Here is a 17,182-nt window from a genome sequence, read left to right as displayed (position 1 = left end):
ATATTGCAAGTCCTATTTATAAAGACTTAGAAAAATTCAGAGATCCTCAGTGATACTATAACCACACGAAGATAGCTTCCGACGATAATGGCAGCGAGTAGGGCCACGTTGACTACTCGACTGTCACTGACTGACTGAGATATCAGGCTATATTCAGCCCTCCTTATATTTGGTTTGGGACATCTACGTCACATATGCCGTGAAGCTGGTTATCTCATGAATCCCTCGACGGATTTTCTTGAAATTCAAGCATTGCGACGTTTATGTAATTCCCTTTAAAATGACATGTTGATCAAGTCGCTACCCCAATTATTATAGGAGTGTTAAATTTTTTCTCCATCGAATGTTCCGGAAGGTGTGACGCTTGAATCTGGAACATACGAGTTCAGGCTAGCTGCACGTGGCATGATAGGCGGGTGATCTAACTAGCCCCTGCGGCTACGTCACGCATACAGCTGTTCGCAGCTTGCTTGCTCGTCCTGCTGAATATAAAGAAACCAGGCTTGCACGGAGTAATACGCGTGGTGATAAAATACGATCAACTCTCAAAAAAATATGCATGTACAGGTCGTAACCGGTACAACTCCACTGACGGAAGGTCATCCGGTCCAGTTGCCTTTCCATTTTTCAGTTCCTTAATAGCGACCTCTACTTCAACCTTCAACAACGTGATGGGTGGAGTTGAACCATGCACGGAATCTACCGTTGGTATTGGTGGGTGTAGGAATTCTGCATTGGAGATGTTTTCGAAGTTTCTTCCTTCGGTGAAATGGCTGTGGAAGTAAGGAGAAATTGAAGGAACTTACAAGAAAATTGAATCAAGCAAAGAAGGCAGCTAAGGATAATATGATGGCAAGCATAATTGGCAGTCATACGAATTTTAGTGAAAAATGGAAGGGTATGTATAGGTATTTTAAGGCAGGAACTGGTTCCAAGAAGGACATTCCAGGAATAATTAATGAACAAGGGGAGTGTGTATGTGAGGATCTTCAAAAGGCAGAAGTATTCAGTCAGCAGTATGTAAAGATTGTTGGTTACAAGGATAATGTCGAGATAGAGGAGAAGACTAAGGCCAAAGAAGAAATAAAATTTACATATGATAACAATGACATTTACAATAAGATACAAAAGTTAAAAACTAGAAAAGTGACTGGAATTGATCAGATTTCTGGGGATATACTAAAGACAATGGGTTGGGATATAGTACCATATCTGAAGTACTTATTTGATTATTGTTTGGTCGAAGGAGCTATACCAGATGAATGGAGAGTTGCTATAGTTGCCCCTGTGTATAAAGGAAAGGGTGATAGACATAAAGCTGAAAATTACAGGCCAGTAAGTTTGACATGCATTGTATGTAAGCTTTGGGAAGGCATTCTTTCTGTTTATATTAGACATGTTTGTGAAATTAATAACTGGTTCGATAGAAGGCAATTCGGTTTTAGGAAAGGTTATTCCACTGAAACTCAACTTGTAGGATTCCAGCAAGATATAGCAGATATCTTGGATTCAGGAGGTCAAATGGACTGTATCGCGATTGACCTGTCTAAAGCATTTTATAGGGTGGATCATGGGAGACTACTGGCAAAAATGAGTGCAATTGGACTAGACAAAAGAGTGACTGAATGGGTTGCTATATTTCTAGAAAATAGATCTCAGAGAATTAGAGTAGGTGAAGCTTTATCTGACCCTGTAATAATTAAGAGGGGAATTCCTCAAGGCAGTATTATCGGACCTTTATGTTTTCTTATATATATAAATGATATGAGTAAAGAGTGGAATCGGAGGTAAGGCTTTTTGCGGATGATGCTATTCTCTATAGAGTAATAAATAAGTTACAAGATTGTGAGCAACTGCAACGTGACCTCGAAAATGTTGTGAGATGGACAGCAGGCAATGGTATGTTGATAAACGGGGTTAAAAGTCAGGTTGTGAGTTTTACAAGTAGGAAAAGTCCTCTCAGTTTTAATTACTGCGTTGATGGGGTGAAAGTTCCTTTTGGCGATCATTGTAAGTATCTATGTGTTAATATAAGGAAAGATCTTCATTGGGGTAATCACATAAATGGGATTGTAAATAAAGGGTACAGATCTCTGCACATGGTTATGAGGGTGTTTAGGTGTTGTAGTAAGGATGTAAAGGAGAGGGCATATAAGTCTCTGGTAAGACCCCAACTAGAGTATGGTTCCAGTGTATGGGACCCTCACCAGGATTACCTGATTCAAGAACTGGAAACAATCCAAAGAAAAGCAGCTCGATTTGTTCTGGGCGATTTCCGACAAAAGAGTAGCGTTACAAAAATGTTGCAATGTTTGGGTTGGGAATAATTGAGAGAAAGAAGAAGTGCTGCTCGACTAAGTGGTATGTTCCGGGCTGTCAGCGGAGAGATGGCGTGGAATGACATTAGTAGACGAATAAGTTTGAATGGCGTTTATAAAAGTAGGAAAGATCACAATATGAAGATAAAGTTGGAATTCAAGAGGACAAACTGGGGCAAATATTCATTTATAGGAAGGGGAGTTAGGGATTGGAATAACTTACCAAGAGGGATGTTCAATAAATTTCCAATTTCTTTGAAATCATTTAGGAAAAGGCTAGGAAAACAACAAATAGGGAATCTGCCACCTGGGCGACTGCCCTAAATGCAGATCAGTACTGATTGACTGAGAAGAAAGATTGACTAGTTTCTGGTGTTCATCCTTTATGGTCGTGACATGTCCAATATCATCTGTAGAACGGCGACGATTTTTCGCTGGTTGGTTAATATATGTTGCTCCCTGTGGAGTGATGAGTTTATCATACATGTCTAATATGATGTTCTTTAGCTTTTGCCACTTCCTGTTTTGCTAGGCACTTTAATCGACTGTATTGCTGACGATCAGCACCGACTCCCGAATTCATCCAGGTCTTGTAGGCTAATTTATTTGCTTTTGTGGTATCTTTTACATGTTCTCCACACCACCAAATTCCTTGTTGATGAAGTGACATCCAGGTTTAGTTGCATCCACAATGGCCTTGGCACGGGTCTTTATGTTGCCCTGATTGTTGTTCAGACCTGAATGACATATTCTCTATGTTGTATAACTAAGGGGCCGAGAGAGATTTTCAGCTAGGTGTAATGCCGTTTTTTTTTCACCACTTAATTTCCTTAGATGTAGATTGCAGATTTTTTTCTACAGAGATCGAAGTGCATTCTAAAACTGAGTAAGAGCAGATTATGTTGGGGTTTAATATTATCAGATGGAATAACCTTAGTGTCAGTAACTAACTTTCGTACTAACCAGTAATCAATCTGTGTACTACAATGCGCCGTGTCACAGAGTAAAAGCAGTGAAAGACAACTTGAAATCGCTTGAATGGGACATCCTTCCGCACCGCGGTACTCCGCGACCTGGCGCCATCTGACTATCACCTCTACGCATGAATGGGGCATGCGCTCGCATAGCAGTACTTCAGCAATTTGAAGCAAAAGAGAAGCAGTTTTTCTGCCATGATATACATAATTTAATTGCAAGATGGGCGGAGTTTGTAGAAGCTGATGGCCAATATTTTGAATAGACACAAAATGGATTTCCCTTGGAAATTACGTCTTTTCTTTACCACAATAACCGGAAAAAAGCTTATACATACACCTCTTGCTGAGTACGGGCGTGGAGTTGGTGGGGACCTGTCATCGTTCTGGGTCATACACATATTATGATAAAGAGTCTACCACAGTATTCCTCATTCAAGCTATTCGATGCGCAGTATGTGGACGCTTATATGAACGGGGAATTCACTCGTACAGATACGAAATCAGATTGTCTTTCACTGCCTAAATGAACTGCCTAAAGTAGATGGCCATCCTGTCTAAGAGGGGTATGATAGCCAGCAAGAACAAAGTTACCTTGACGTATGAAGAAGCAACGTAAAATGTCCAAATGTCGAATTTGCCCAAGAAATTAAGAAGGACAACAGACTATTAACAGAACGAGGTAGGAATAGTCATGAAAAAAATACTAAGAGCTGTGAAGAGTAGCTTAAGGAAGATGTGGAAGAGTAGAATCGTGATGGGGATGAAGCTTAAAAATTATGAAGGAAAGAAAGGTGAAAAGAGAGAGAAAGAAATGAAGTAACAGCTAAATTAGGTATAAATATAAGAAGAAAATATAATGACAAGAATATATCAGATTAATATATGTGTTACAATATATTTAATTTCGTATTTAATTATTCCTTACCTCATCATTTCATAGAAGGGAGTGGGATAATCGAGGTTTGCCATCAATACACTCACTACAATTGTGCCAAGCATTATTATGTTTCCCACAAATTTCTTTCCATATTTAAGCCTCTTCCACAGTGGTACCAGTAACAGCGGGGACAACCAATAGAGCTGCATGTCCACGGCAAGGTACCAGCCTTGGCTTATGCACTGTAAAGTCCATGAACCACATGAGTTGTATACATGATATTTACACTACAATCACCTACTATATGCATACAGTTAAACACTCTCATAAGCGACCTTCACTTATTGGAGCCGCACCGCACAGCATCCAGTGGCAACACCTATGGTCGAGTTATGGGGTAAAAAATAGCTTCCCAGAGACAAGGATAACCAGTTTGAAACTAGAGAACATTACAGATATTTTTGAGAGAACTTTTATACGTAATTTTTATACAGTGCGAGGGGATAAGGGTAAGAAAGGAGGAAACTGCTGTTAATACAATAATTGTTATTAACAAAGTACATCGCATTTGGGAAATACTCCGGTGGAAATGACCACTTGCAAAAGTGTGATAATCAAGTAAATTTAAAACATAATTACCCAACAGCAACAAGAGTAAAACAAGGAATTCCGGGGAAAGAAAACATTTCAAAAATCACTACTAGTTTAACATTCTAAATCTAGTACCAAAACCGAGACCAAAAGTATGATAATTGGAGGAAAAGGTAGAAGTTGTCATATTAGTATAGGAGGAGAAGAAACAGAGCAAGTCAGTAACTTCAAGTATTTGGGAAGTATGATCAGAGATGATATGTATTGCACAACAGAAATTAAGAAAAGAATTGCCATAGCAAAAGAAGGCTTTAGGAAAAAATCATAATTATTTTGTGGACCACTAAAGAAAGATTTGAGGAAAAGACTTGTTAAGTGTTACATTTGGAGCATAGCGCTGTATGGCGCAGAGACTTGGACAATGAGAAAGAAAGATGAGGGAAGATTGGAGGCACTAGAGATGTGGGTATGGAGGAGAATAGAACAAGTGAAATGGGAAGACCGGGTAAGCAATGAGGAGGTATTACAAAGAGTTGGAGAAGAACGAAGTATGTTACAGACCATTAGAAGGAGAAAAATGAACTGGATCGGACATTGTTCGAGGAGGGACTGTTTACTGAAAGAAGGAATAGAACGAATGGGGAAAAGCAAAAGAGGAAGAGGAAGGAAAAAATATCAAATGTTGGACAATATCCATGGAAATAAATATTCGGTCATGAAAAACTTGGCGCAGGACAGGCAACAGTGGAAGAGGTTCATCCCATGACAAGACCTGCCATAAGGCAGAACACCTAGATAGATATAGACAGACATATATAAATTCACCACAAGGTAAGTATTTCCAGTGCTTATCAGTACGGCTTACAGTACTATAGCTTGAGCTTATTACTAGCTTAACATTACAACACCGTCATATGTAAATACACCAGTACAATAAGTATTTCAAAATTTTACACCATGATTTATAACAACTAGAGTACAGCAAGCAAATATATGGAAGGAACATACTTCGAGAAATACTACTATTTCAACATTCTACATCTAGAATTGTCTTATATAAATTCACACTCAACTTAAGAATTTCCAGTGCTTAACACTACGGCTTACAATACTACAGGCTGAGTTTACTGCTATCTTAACGTTACAACACTACAGGGAAAAATTGGAACAAGTACAGTCATTCAGATATTTGGGGACTTTATTAATATGGAATAGAAGCTGTACAGAAAAAAAGCAGAAGTAAGGAAGAGAAGCTTTCGGAAAAGTGAGAGGGCTTTTGACACCAAAGGCAATCCCTATTAATTTATGAAAGAGGTTTTTAAAGTGTTTTGTGCGGAGTGTGGTTTATATGGAGCTGAAACATGGACATTAAGAAAGAAAGATACAAATTATTTGGAATGTTTTGAAATATGGCTGTGGAGGAGAATGGAAAAAGTGATGTGGGCAGCTACTGTGAGAAATGATGAAGTGATAAGAAGAGTAGGAGAGAAGAGAAACCTGATGAAAACGATAAGGAAGATGAAACATCCTGGTTGGGTAAGAAATGATATGAGTAAAGGAGTGGAATGGGAGGTAAGGCTTTTTGCGGATGATGTTATTCTCTATAGAGTGATAAATAAGTTACAAGATTGTGAGCAACTGCAGCGTGACCTCGAAAATGTTGTGAGATGGACAGCAGGCAATGGTATGATGATAAACGGGGTTAAAAGTCAGGTTGTGAGTTCCACAAATAGGGAAAGTCCTCTCAGTTTTAATTACTGCGTTGATGGGGTGAAAGTTCCTTTTGGGGATCATTGCAAGTATCTAGGTGTTAATATAAGGAAAGATCTTCATTGGGGTAATCACATAAATGGGATTGTAAATAAAGGGTACAGATCTCAATTTTTATTCAAATTATTGGCCATGAGACTATGGAGTGGGTATGTGGGAAACTGGGAGTGAAATTTCTAGATCCTAATGGGTGGGTAGGAGATAGGGATCTGCGCTCGGATGGCCTTCATTTAAACCGCAGTGGTACGTATAAGTTAGGAAATTTGTTTGGAAGGGTAATAGGGAGGTACATTCAGGGAAACGGGATGGCCTAGGGAGCGGTGATAAGGGAACAGGGAACTGGAAATCAAGTAGGGATGACATAAAATTGTTAGTGTTGAACTGTAGAAGTATTGTAAAGAAAGGAATAGAATTAAGTAATTTAATAGATATATATTTACCAAATATTGTAATAGGAGTTGAATCATGGCTGAGAAATGATATAATGGATGCAGAAATTTTCTCACGGCACTGGAGTGTGTATCGTAGAGATAGGATAGGAAAGGTGGGAGGGGGAGTTTTCATTCTGGTGAAAGAAGAATTTGTAAGCTACGAAAAAGTTAAAGATGAGACACATGAAATCCTAGGTGTAAGGCTCATTTCTAAAGATAATAGGCAACTTGATATATTTGGAGTGTACAGATCGGGAAAGGGTAGCACTGATGCGGATTCGGAATTATTTGGTAGGATAGTCAGCTATGTGGGAAACGACATGGAAAGAAATGTGATTGTAGCGGGAGATCTGAATTTGCCAGATGTCAATTGGGAAGGAAATGCGAACGACAGGAAGCATGACCAACAAATGGCAAATAAGTTAATATGGGAAGGACAGCTGATTCAGAAAGTGATGGAACAAACCAGAAGAAAAAATATTTTGGATGTGGTGCTGATAAAACCAGATGAGCTCTATAGGGAAACTGAAGTAATAGATGGTATTAGTGATCATGAAGCTGTTTTTGTGGTAGTTAAAAATAAATGTGATAGAAAGGAAGGTCTTAAAAGTAGGACTGTTAGGCAGTACCATATGGCTGATAAAGCAGGTATGAGGCAGTTTCTAAAAAGTAACTATGATCGGTGGAAAACGGTAAATAAAAATGTAAACCGACTCTGGGATGGGTTTAAAGAAATTGTTGAGGAATGCGAAAACAGGTTTGTACATTTAAGGGTGGTAAGGAATGGTAAAGACCCACCTTATTATAATAGAGAAATAAAGAGACTAAGAAGGAGGTGCAGACTGGAAAGAAATAGAGTTAGAAATGGCTGTGGAAGTAAGGATAAATTGAAGGAACTTACTAGAAAATTGAATCTAGCAAAGAAGGCAGCTAAGTATAACATGATGGCAAGCATAATTGGCAGTCATACAAATTTTAGTGAAAAATGGAAGGGTATGTATAGGTATTTTAAGGCAGAAACAGGTTCCAAGAAGGACATTCCAGGAATAATTAACGAACAAGGGGAGTGTGTATGTGAGGATCTTAAAAAGGCAGAAGTATTCAGTCAGCAGTATGTAAAGATTATTGGTTACAAGGATAATGTCGAGATAGAGGAAGAGACTAAGGCCAAAGAAGTAATAAAATTTACATATGATAACAATGACATTTACAATAAGATACAAAAGTTGAAAACTAGAAAAGCGGCTGGAATTGATCAGATTTCTGGGGATATACTAAAGACAATTGGTTGGGATATAGTACCATATCTGAAATACTTATTTGATTATTGTTTGGCCGAAGGAGCTATACCAGATGAATGGAGAGTTGCTATAGTAGCCCCTGATATAAAGGAAAGGTTGATAGACATAAAGCTGAAAATTACAGGCCAGTAAGTTTGACATGCATTGTATGTAAGCTTTGGGAAGGCATTCTTTCTGATTATATTAGACATGTTTGTGAAATTAATAACTGGTTCGATAGAAGGCAATTCGGTTTTAGGAAAGGTTATTCCACTGAAGCTCAACTTGTAGGATTCCAGCAAGATATAGCAGATATCTTGGATTCTGGAGGTCAAATGGACTGTATCGTGAGTTAGGGGAGTTAGGGATTGGAATAACTTACCAAGGGAGACGTTCAATAAATTTCCAATTTCTTTGAAATCATTTTGGAAAAAGCTAGGAAAGCAACAGATAAGGAATCTGCCACCTGGGCGACTGCCCTAAATGCAGATCAGTATTGATTGATTGATTGATTGATTGAATTGTCTTCAACAGAGGGTGATGGAGGGGGAAAATAGATGGAAGAAGAGGAAGAGGAAACAACTTTTGAATGTTAACAGATGCCAACTAAGGGAGAAATTTTTTGCCGGTTTTTATGGTAAAGGAAACCCGGAATTTTCAAAGGCAAGTCATTTTTTTATTCAAATTATTGGCCATCGGCTTCTGGACACGTCGCCCATCTTTCAGGTAAGTTATGAATACCATGCCAGAAAAACTGCTTGTCTTTTGCGCCAAACCATTCGACGAGCCATTTTCAACTTACTCGAAATTGCTGAAGCGTTGCTCTGCGAGCGCGTGCCCCATTGATGCGAAGAGGTGATAGTGAGATGGCGCTAGATCGGGGCTGTACGGCGGGTGTTGAAGGATGTCCCATCCAAGCGATTTTAATGTGTCTTTCACTGCTTTTGCTGTGCGAGGCGGCGCACTGTCATGTAACAAAGTCACTTTGCCCTGTCTTCTGGCCCATTTCGGTCGTCTTTCGATCAATATGTGGTTTAAGTTATTCATTTGTCAGCGATAGCCTTGTGGATTAACGGTTTCGCCGGGCTTCAAGAGCAATTGCTCGTCTTCGAAATTTTGTGGTCTACCAGAGTGTGTACTGTCATTCTCACTGATATCACCATATTTGAATTATTTAAACCAATTTCTGATCGAAACATGTTATTGCAACTTTCATGCTTACATTTTAACTTAAATATCTTGCAGATATATGCACCAACAGCGAACAAAAGGTATGATGATGAAGTAGAAACATTCCATGAACAACTTGGAACTGTTCTTAAAGACCTGAAGAAGGATGAAATAACTGTCATAATGGGTGATTTCAACGCAAAAATTGGTCAAGGGCGTCGTTCCGACTTTCTAAGTGAATTTGGGCTTGGTAAATGCAATGACCGGGGAGAAAAGCTGTACGAATTTTGTGTAGAACATCAAAAGGTTCTCACCAATATATGGTTCAAACTTTCAAAACGTCGTTTATACACATGGAAAGCTCCTAAAGATGATCCTCTGAATCCTGACTCAACAAGGAACCAAATTGATTACATTCTGATAAATAAGCGTTTCAGAAATTCCATCAAAAGTGTTGCAGCATATCCAGGTGCAGATATTTCCTCGTATCATAATTCACTGATACCTAATATAAGAGTTCGTCTGAAAATCATGAATACTAAGCCTAGAAGTAAGGTACTAAGTACCGCTAATCTACAAAATTGTGAAACTCGGCACAAAATCGCTCAGGATTTGAATAGGCATTTAAAAGAAGTCAATACCAGTAACTGTGAAACAGCAAATGATTTGTGGAATCAGTTTAAAAGTAGGGTAGAGGTACTACTTCAAAACAAAGATCAAGAGATACATCTAATTAGGAAAAAGAAATGGATGTCATATTCTTGAACTACTGGAACAACGAAGTTTAGTAAAAAATGATGCAGAGGAATACAAAAAATTACAACGCCACATAAGGAAAGAAATACGAGCTGCGAAAGAGAACTGGATGAAATAACAATGTGTGGAATTGGAAATATTTCAGTCTAAACATGATCTGTTCAATATACATCGAAAATTAAAAGAAATAGCTGGCATGCACAGAAAACGTAACCTTTCTATATTGGTTGATGCCACAGACAGGCCTATTATTAACGAAGAAGAAGTTTTAAATACCTGGTAAATTTATCTGATGGAACTTTCCTGTGATCAGAGAGGTGAGGAAACTAACCAACGAGCTAATTGTGAAGGCCCTGATGTTCTTAAATCAGAAGTACAGTATGCTGAGAAAGTTTCAAAAAGCAAGAAATCACCAGGTCGAGGTAACATCCCTGAAGAACTTCTTAAAATAATTTATGAAGACAATATCCAGTTCTTGGTAAAGTTGTTCAATACTATACAAAATACTGGAGACATCCCACCTGACTGGCTGTTATCTACATTCATCACGTTGCCAAAGAAGCAAAAGGGTTGTAAGTGTAATGATTATAGGTTAATAAGCCTCATGAGCCACACACTTAAAATATTCCTTCGTGTAATACATTACAGAATCAAGATTAAGTGTGAACAAGACCTCGACGAAACACAGTTTGGTTTCAGAAATTCTTTTGGTACAATGGAAGCATTGTTTGTGCTTAATATCCTAATTAAGAAGAGTCTAGATCAACAGCAAGAAGTGTTTACTTGTTTCATTGATTCTGAAAAGGGATTTGACAGAGTACAATATACAAAACTTGTAGAAGTCCTAACGGATATAGGAGTTGACAGCAAAGATATCCGCATTATTGAAAATCGCTACTGGAGACAAAAGGCCGTTGTCCGAATCGGAAATCAAACTACAAACGAGATAGCCATCCAAAGAGGAGTTAGACAAGGTTGTGTTTTATCTCCATTGTTATTCAACCTTTACTCGGATAAAATTTTCAAAACAGCTTTAGAAAATCACCAATATGCTAAATATAGGTTTCTCTTTATACTATTAGAGATGTACCTAACATAAAGGAGAGGTCACAGGCCTGCCACCTGTGCCGCGGCACGCTGTAAGACCTCTTCTACAATAGCGTCCAAAAGTTAAGCGTAAGTTACGACAGCAGGGCAACAAGAAATAGACCGCAAATCGCACATGTGCACCTACCTACCAATCCTTATAGGACAGGTGTGTTAACTGCTTTGACTAGCAGCGTAACCGCAAAGTAAACACAGCCAGTGCCTGTGCCGCATATTCCCTCAGTCATGTTTTCCCTATTATAGTGTGCGGAGTGTAGCCTCGTGGTGAACGTGACAACATAATGGCACAACAACGCCATTTGGACCTCGTTTTTCAGGGTAGAACACTCGGCCGCCTGGAAGCAGGCCAGACACAGACCGAAGTCGCCGTATCCTTGAACGTGCCACAAAGTGTCATTTTCAGGCTTTAGAGACGATTTCGAGACACAGGAGATGTTAGGCGTGGGCCAGTACCAGGTCGACCAAGGGTAATCACTCCACAGCAGGACCGACATATCGTCTTAACCACCCGCCGAAATCGGAGTGCACCTGCAAGACAATTGTCGGTGGAGCTTGCAGCCGTCTCAGGGGTTGGCGTTTCCTGGCAAACTGTGTACCGGAAGCTCAGAACAGTAGGGCTGTTTGACCAACTTCCAGCGGTGAGCGTCCCGCTCACTCCAGCACAGAGACGGGCCCATTTCCTGTGGAGGCGTCAACATCGAAACTGGACCATGAATGAATGGAGGCATGTGCTCTTCACAGATGAATCCCGCTTCAGTTCGCAGAACGATTCCCGTCGTACATTAATCTGGAGAAAACCGGGTAGCCGATACAACCACAGGAACATTGTGGAACGGGACCAGTATGGTGGTGGTGGCGTCATGGTGTGGATCGGCAAATGTTGAATGGCCGTACGGACCTGCACGTCTTCATGGATGGTCCGATGAACACTGATAACGCTCGGAGATACAGGGATGGGGTACTGAGACCACATGCTCGACTCTTCAGAGGTGCGGTTGGTCCAGACTTTCTCATAATGGACGATCATGCCCGAGCGCACCGCGCTGCTCTGGTGGATGAATTTCTGGCTGGGGAAGACATTCATCGGATGGACTGGCCATCGAAGTCTATGGATCTGAATCCTATAGAACATGCCTGGGATGAATTAGGGAGGCGAAATGCATCCCGTCATCCTCCACCAAGGACTCTCCAAGACCTTCGCATTGCCCTTTCGGAGGAATGGGACCGACTGCCACAAGAGCTCTTGGACCATCTGATAGGGAGCATGACACGTCGCTGCGAAGCATGCGTGGCCGTTAGGGGAAACCATAGACCCTATTAACAGCATATTTTGTTGTGGAAGACATCGCCAAGTTTTGTTAGCTGTTGTCAAAGGTGTACCTTAGCTATCAGAACCTTTAAGACACTGTTTCTTGGACAAGTTGTGTGACATATGGTGTGTGTGATTCAACTTCCATTTGTTCAGCATTCCTTCTGACATTCCTATCGGGCGGTATGGCCTGGTTTAGTGATTATGCTTAACTTTTGGACAATAATGTATATTCTATCTCCATGTCAAAACGCGATATATAATAGGACCTAGACATTTAGAATTAAATCTCCGTAATAAGTGTCATTCCCATCCCACAACTGTTTATATTAGCTAACGACGACCATATGGGCACCACCGTGAAGTAACAACAGAAGAGAAGCGCCCTTCATCGCAATCTCGTGAAGTAAAATCAAAATAGCGCCACCCTGCGCCGAATTGAGTCTCTGTCCCAGGATTGTAGCTAATTTTGTTATCAAATACACACCTGTTCCATAGGGTTTACGTAGTTCTGCAAATACACCAAGTTGGTCCACCAGTAGTTCACACAGTTGTTTTTCTCACCGTTCGCAGTGGCGTCCCAAAGAGGTCCCGATCCAGAATGTGTCAGTAAGGTCGATCGTAGCATCATAATTATGGCCAAAGCAGGTGTCAGTCTGGAAACCAAACGCATGTTGAACAACATACATCAAACTGTCTGTTCTACACATCTTAATAAGTTAAAAATATTAGCCTTCCTTTTTTATTCTGTAGGAAAAAATTCAAACTAGCGTCTCAAATAGGAAATAGCTCTATATGGAACATTGACTGAATTAGTGGAATAGCTTTCCTTACTTATACCACTGGTTAAAAGTCGAAGTATTGGGACGAATAAATACAGGCATACAATTTAAAATATATACATTATTAATCAGGTACTGTACTTTTAATCAACCTATAGACTAATTTTGCCAGTGCATCTGATACATACAAAAACAATAGATAAACCTAAAATCAACAAATTTTTGGGGATGGGGATATCATTCAAATTTGGACCTCAGAAGCAAAATAAACACGTTAGCAACAAAATACACAAATCATCGATATTACAGACGAAAATCTAAAATATTGAGTGGCTTGCAGGAAACTGAAGAATTCTCCCCACTGCACGGAGGAGATGAATATTATGCTTAGATCGGAGAGTGAGTTCACATCGAAAGTCTATGCTTTTTCGTACAGTGCAAGTGTTTGGTACTCGTTTACAGGAGTGGACAGTTTGAATTCCGTATTTGAGGCTGCATTCTTATGTTGTGTTTGAGTCATCAGTCCATAGACTGGTTTGATGCAGTTTTCCATGCCACCCTATCCTGTTCTAACATTTTCATTTCTACGTAACTTTTGCATCCTACATCTGCTCTAATCTGCTTGTCATATTCATACCTTGGTCTACCCCTACCGTTCTTACCAACTACACTTCCTTCAAAAACCAACTGAACAAGTCCTGGGTGTCTTAAAATGTGTCCTATCATTCTATCTCTTCTTCTCGTCAAATTTAGCCAAATCGATTTCCTCTCACCAATTCGATTCAGTATCTCTTCATTCGTGATTCGATCTATCAATCTCACCTTCAACATTTTTCTGTAACACCACATTTCAAAAGCTTCTATTCTATTTCTTTCTGAGCTAGTTATCGTCCATGTTTCACTTCCATACAATGCCACGCTCCACACGAAAGTCTTCAAAAACATCTTTCTAATTCCGATATCAATGTTTGAAGTGAGCAAATTTCTTTTCTTAAGAAAGCCCTTCCTGGCTTGTGCTAGTCTGCATTTTATGCCCTCCTTACTTCTGCCATCGTTAGTTATTTTACTACCCAAGTAACAATATTTATCTGCTTCCTTTAAGACTTCATTTCCCAATCTAATATTTCCTACATCTCCTGCCTTCGTTCGACTGCACTCCATTACTTTTATTTTGGACTTATTTATTTTCATCTTGTACTCCTTACCCAAGACTTCATCCATACCATTCAGCAACTTCTCGAGATCTTCTGCAGTCTCAGATAAAATAACAATATCATCGGTAAATCTCAAGGTTTTGATTTCCTCTCCTTGGACTGTGATTTCCTTTCCAACTTTCTCTTTGATTTCCTTTACTGCCTGTTCTATGTAAACATTGAAAAGGAGAGGGGACAAACTGCAGCCTTGACTCACTCCTTTCTGGATTGCTGCTTCTTTTTCAAAGCCCTCTATTCTTATCACTGCAGACTAATTTCCATACAGATTGTAGATAATTCTTCGTACTCGGTATCTGATCCCTATCATCTTCAGAATCATAAATAGCTTGGTCCAATCAATATTATCGAATGCCTTTTCTAGATCTACGAATGCCACGTACGCGGGCTTGCCCTTCTTGATTCGATCCTCTATGATCAGACGTAAAGTCAGGATTGCTTCACATGTTCCTACATTTCTCCTGAAGCCAAACTGATCTTCTCCCAACTCAGCTTCAACTTGTTTTTCCATTCTTCTGTAAATAATACGTGTTAAAATTTTGCAGGCATGAGATACTAAACTAATGCTGCGGTAATTTTCACACCTGTCAGCACCGGCATTCTTGGGAACAGGTATAACAACATTTTGCCGAAAATCAGATGGGACTTCTCCTGTCTCATAACAATGAATATAGTTTTGCTATGGGCTTATTATACGTAGTCCAAAAAGTTGTTTTTATCAGCGTTCGCAGTGGCGCCCCAAAGAAACCCCGACTGCTTGCTTTGCTGTGAACTAGACCAAATACCAGTCAAAGACTGTGGAAACTTGTTTAAAAATTCTGTTGCCTTCGTTTATGTTACCATTTGTAAGGTCCATTCTTGTGACCTATACGAAATTCCAGTCAAAGTCAGTGGAAACTCACTTAAACATTCTCCTACTTTCGGTTACGTTACAATGTGTAAGGGCCTTTGTTGTGACTTAGACGAAATGCTAGTCAAAGACGCTGGAAACTCACTTAAACATTCCGCTGCCTTCGGTCACGTTACCATGTGTAAGCGGCTTTGTTGTGACCTAGACGAAATACCTGACAAAGACAGTGGAAACTCATTTAAACATTCTCCTACCTTCGGTTACGTTTCCGTGCGTAGGGACCTTTGTTGTGACCTAGAGGAAATACCAGACAAAGACAGTGGAAACTCATTTAAACATTCTCCTACCTTCGGTTACGTTTCCGTGCGTAGGGACCTTTGTTGTGACCTAGAGGAAATACCAGACAAAGACAGTGGAAACTCATTTAAACATTCTCCTACCTTCGGTTACGTTTCCGTGCGTAGGGACCTTTGTTGTGACCTAGAGGAAATACCAGACAAAGACAGTGGAAACTCATTTAAACATTCTCCTACCTTCGGTTACGTTTCCGTGCGTAGGGACCTTTGTTGTGACCTAGAGGAAATACCAGACAAAGACAGTGGAAACTCATTTAAACATTCTCCTACCTTCGGTTACGTTTCCGTGCGTAGGGACCTTTGTTGTGACCTAGAGGAAATACCAGACAAAGACAGTGGAAACTCATTTAAACATTCTCCTACCTTCGGTTACGTTTCCGTGCGTAGGGGCCTTTGTTGTGACCTAGAGGAAATACCAGACAAAGACAGTGGAAACTCATTTAAACATTCTCCTACCTTCGGTTACGTTTCCGTGCGTAGGGACCTTTGTTGTGACCTAGAGGAAATACCAGACAAAGACAGTGGAAACTCATTTAAACATTCTCCTACCTTCGGTTACGTTTCCGTGCGTAGGGACCTTTGTTGTGACCTAGAGGAAATACCAGACAAAGACAGTGGAAACTTATTTAAACATTCTCCTACCTTCGGTTACGTTTCCGTGCGTAGGGGCCTTTGTTGTGACCTAGAGGAAATACCAGACAAAGACAGTGGAAACTCATTTAAACATTCTCCTACCTTCGGTTACGTTTCCGTGCGTAGGGACCTTTGTTGTGACCTAGAGGAAATACCAGACAAAGACAGTGGAAACTCATTTAAACATTCTCCTACCTTCGGTTACGTTTCCGTGCGTAGGGGCCTTAGTGAAAACTCATTTAAACTTTCTCCTACCTTCGGTTACGCTTCGGTCCGTTGGTTCCTTTGTTGTGACCTAGACGTATTACCAGTCAAAGGCAGTGGAAACTCACACGGCCATAAAGTGAGAAAGAATATTATGAATATTGGTTTCATGATTATGGCGGTGTCGATTTTCTGTCTAAGCTAATTCCAGATAGACCCTAATCCTAAAATATATCCATGTTCAAAATGTGCACCATTTAAGAGGTGATATTCGGCTGCAAATATGGGGATACACTTACAAATCCAGCATATAGTCAAAGTGGCATGTTTAGTTGTACGGCCTTGCTACCAGATACCGTGAAATCACCGCCAGTCATGGTCCAAATAAAGTCTGGCAGATGCTACTCGTACGTAGTGGAACGCTACGTCCGTCTCGTCGAACCCTTGACATGTATCTACGATGCAATCAAAGAGATTTCGCCCAGTTGTTAGAGTAGGAGGGAGGGCCAATTACTGTAATTATCGAGCCCGGATGACCTTATCGAGGAATCTTGCCTCAC

The 17,182-nt window shown here is 40.1% G+C and overlaps 1 protein-coding gene across 1 annotated transcript in view; it reads right to left on the bottom strand.

The window, feature by feature from the left end:
• Window positions 1-17,182, bottom strand: part of LOC136866639 (nose resistant to fluoxetine protein 6) — a 254,056-nt gene that overhangs the window by 89,739 nt on the left and 147,135 nt on the right. The window contains exons 7-8 of the mRNA XM_068226574.1: window positions 13,074-13,242; window positions 4,221-4,414 (exon numbers count right to left, since the gene is read on the bottom strand). Coding sequence (XP_068082675.1) covers window positions 4,221-4,414; window positions 13,074-13,242 — 363 coding nt within the window. The remainder of the gene's footprint in view (window positions 1-4,220; window positions 4,415-13,073; window positions 13,243-17,182) is intronic.

The sequence above is a fragment of the Anabrus simplex genome, chromosome 3, assembly GCF_040414725.1.
Source record: "Anabrus simplex isolate iqAnaSimp1 chromosome 3, ASM4041472v1, whole genome shotgun sequence".
Lineage (NCBI taxonomy): Eukaryota > Metazoa > Arthropoda > Insecta > Orthoptera > Tettigoniidae > Anabrus > Anabrus simplex.
This window is presented reverse-complemented; position numbering and strand designations above follow the sequence as displayed.